The sequence below is a fragment of the Plasmodium knowlesi genome (genome assembly GCF_000006355.2).
Source record: "Plasmodium knowlesi strain H genome assembly, contig: PKNH_00_85, whole genome shotgun sequence".
Lineage (NCBI taxonomy): Eukaryota > Apicomplexa > Aconoidasida > Haemosporida > Plasmodiidae > Plasmodium > Plasmodium knowlesi.
In genome coordinates this window covers 342-1,552 of record NW_024070121.1, presented here as the reverse complement: position 1 = coordinate 1,552, position 1,211 = coordinate 342, and the positions used below count along the sequence as shown (strand labels likewise).

The window sequence follows — 1,211 nt, the reverse complement described above, 5'->3', positions numbered from 1 at the left end:
TATACTCTTACATGTACATATATACATATATACATACATATACATATATACATATACATATATACATATATATATGCATAATACATATATACATACATATACATATATATACATATATACAGATATACATACATGTATATGTACATATATACATATATGTGTATATATGTAGTTGCCCATCGCCCCTTACCCAAGATGGTGATTCCCCATTTGAAAGTTTACTTCTTCTCCTAAGTTCTTGTTTTATAGCACATTGGACTTGAGTACAGAAAGTTTCTATTTTATTTATTTCGGACAAGGTTTTGTTCATTTTGGTGTCATCGTTGTTCTGTTTGAGGAGGTCGGTCATTTTTCCCCCTACTTTGTCAGTGGCATTGCTGCCAATTTGACAATTGGCAAAAGCGTTTTCTCTTTTGCAAACAAAACAAGAATTAGGATCCTTAGTACCAGATGGGCATGAGGGTGATCCATTCCCCATAATGTCTTTACTTTTACTAAAAGCGTGTTGTATTGCCTGATCCAATTTTTCATTATCTAAAGGACATTGATCTGTTGCATTGTTTATTAATTGATCAGCATAAAGATTAAGTGCTGCGCACATCATAGTTTTTCTAAGTGGTACAGAATCGTTGTTGGTGTCGTCAGTAATTTTAGAAATGTGTTTTAAACCTAAAGCAAAAAGCTTACAAGCTTTTTGCTTTGCTCTTTTTTCTCCGTCGGTGTCGTCTGACGACGAACCGACGTTCTTGCAGTGTTCGGCAACGTCTTCCCATTTCTTATCATCCGTAATATGTCCTATAAGTTTCGTTAATTCATCATCAACCACCTTAGTTATTTCATCCTGATCATAAAAGAAGAAAAGGAAGAAAAAAAAATATATGTATATGTATACACATATGTATATACATATGTGTATACATATATATATATGGATGTACTAATAATTCTTCCTTTTTACACAACCATTAATTTTTTTTTTTTTTTTTCTTTTCTCTATGTGTTTGTAGTAGGTTGATTGTGTTAGTATGTTGTGTTGTGTTAGTATGTTGGTTCGTGTCAGTGTGTTGGTTATGTTAGTATGTTGGTTATGTTAGTATGTTGTGGTTGTGTTAGTATGTTGGTTGTGTTAGTAGTTTGGTTATGTCAGTATGTTGGTTGTATTAGTATGTTGGTTATGTCAGTATGTTGGTTATGTTAGTATGTTTGGTTGT

The 1,211-nt window shown here is 32.3% G+C and overlaps 1 protein-coding gene across 1 annotated transcript; it reads right to left on the bottom strand.

Annotated features, from left to right (window-relative positions):
* Positions 1 to 190: 190 nt before the first annotated feature.
* PKNH_0005500 (SICAvar, type I (fragment)) lies at positions 191 to 841 on the bottom strand (the record flags this gene model as incomplete). Its single annotated transcript, XM_039113481.1, has 1 exon — positions 191 to 841. A coding segment is annotated over one exon (651 nt), but the record flags the coding sequence as incomplete, so codon positions are not given.
* Positions 842 to 1,211: the final 370 nt, after the last annotated feature.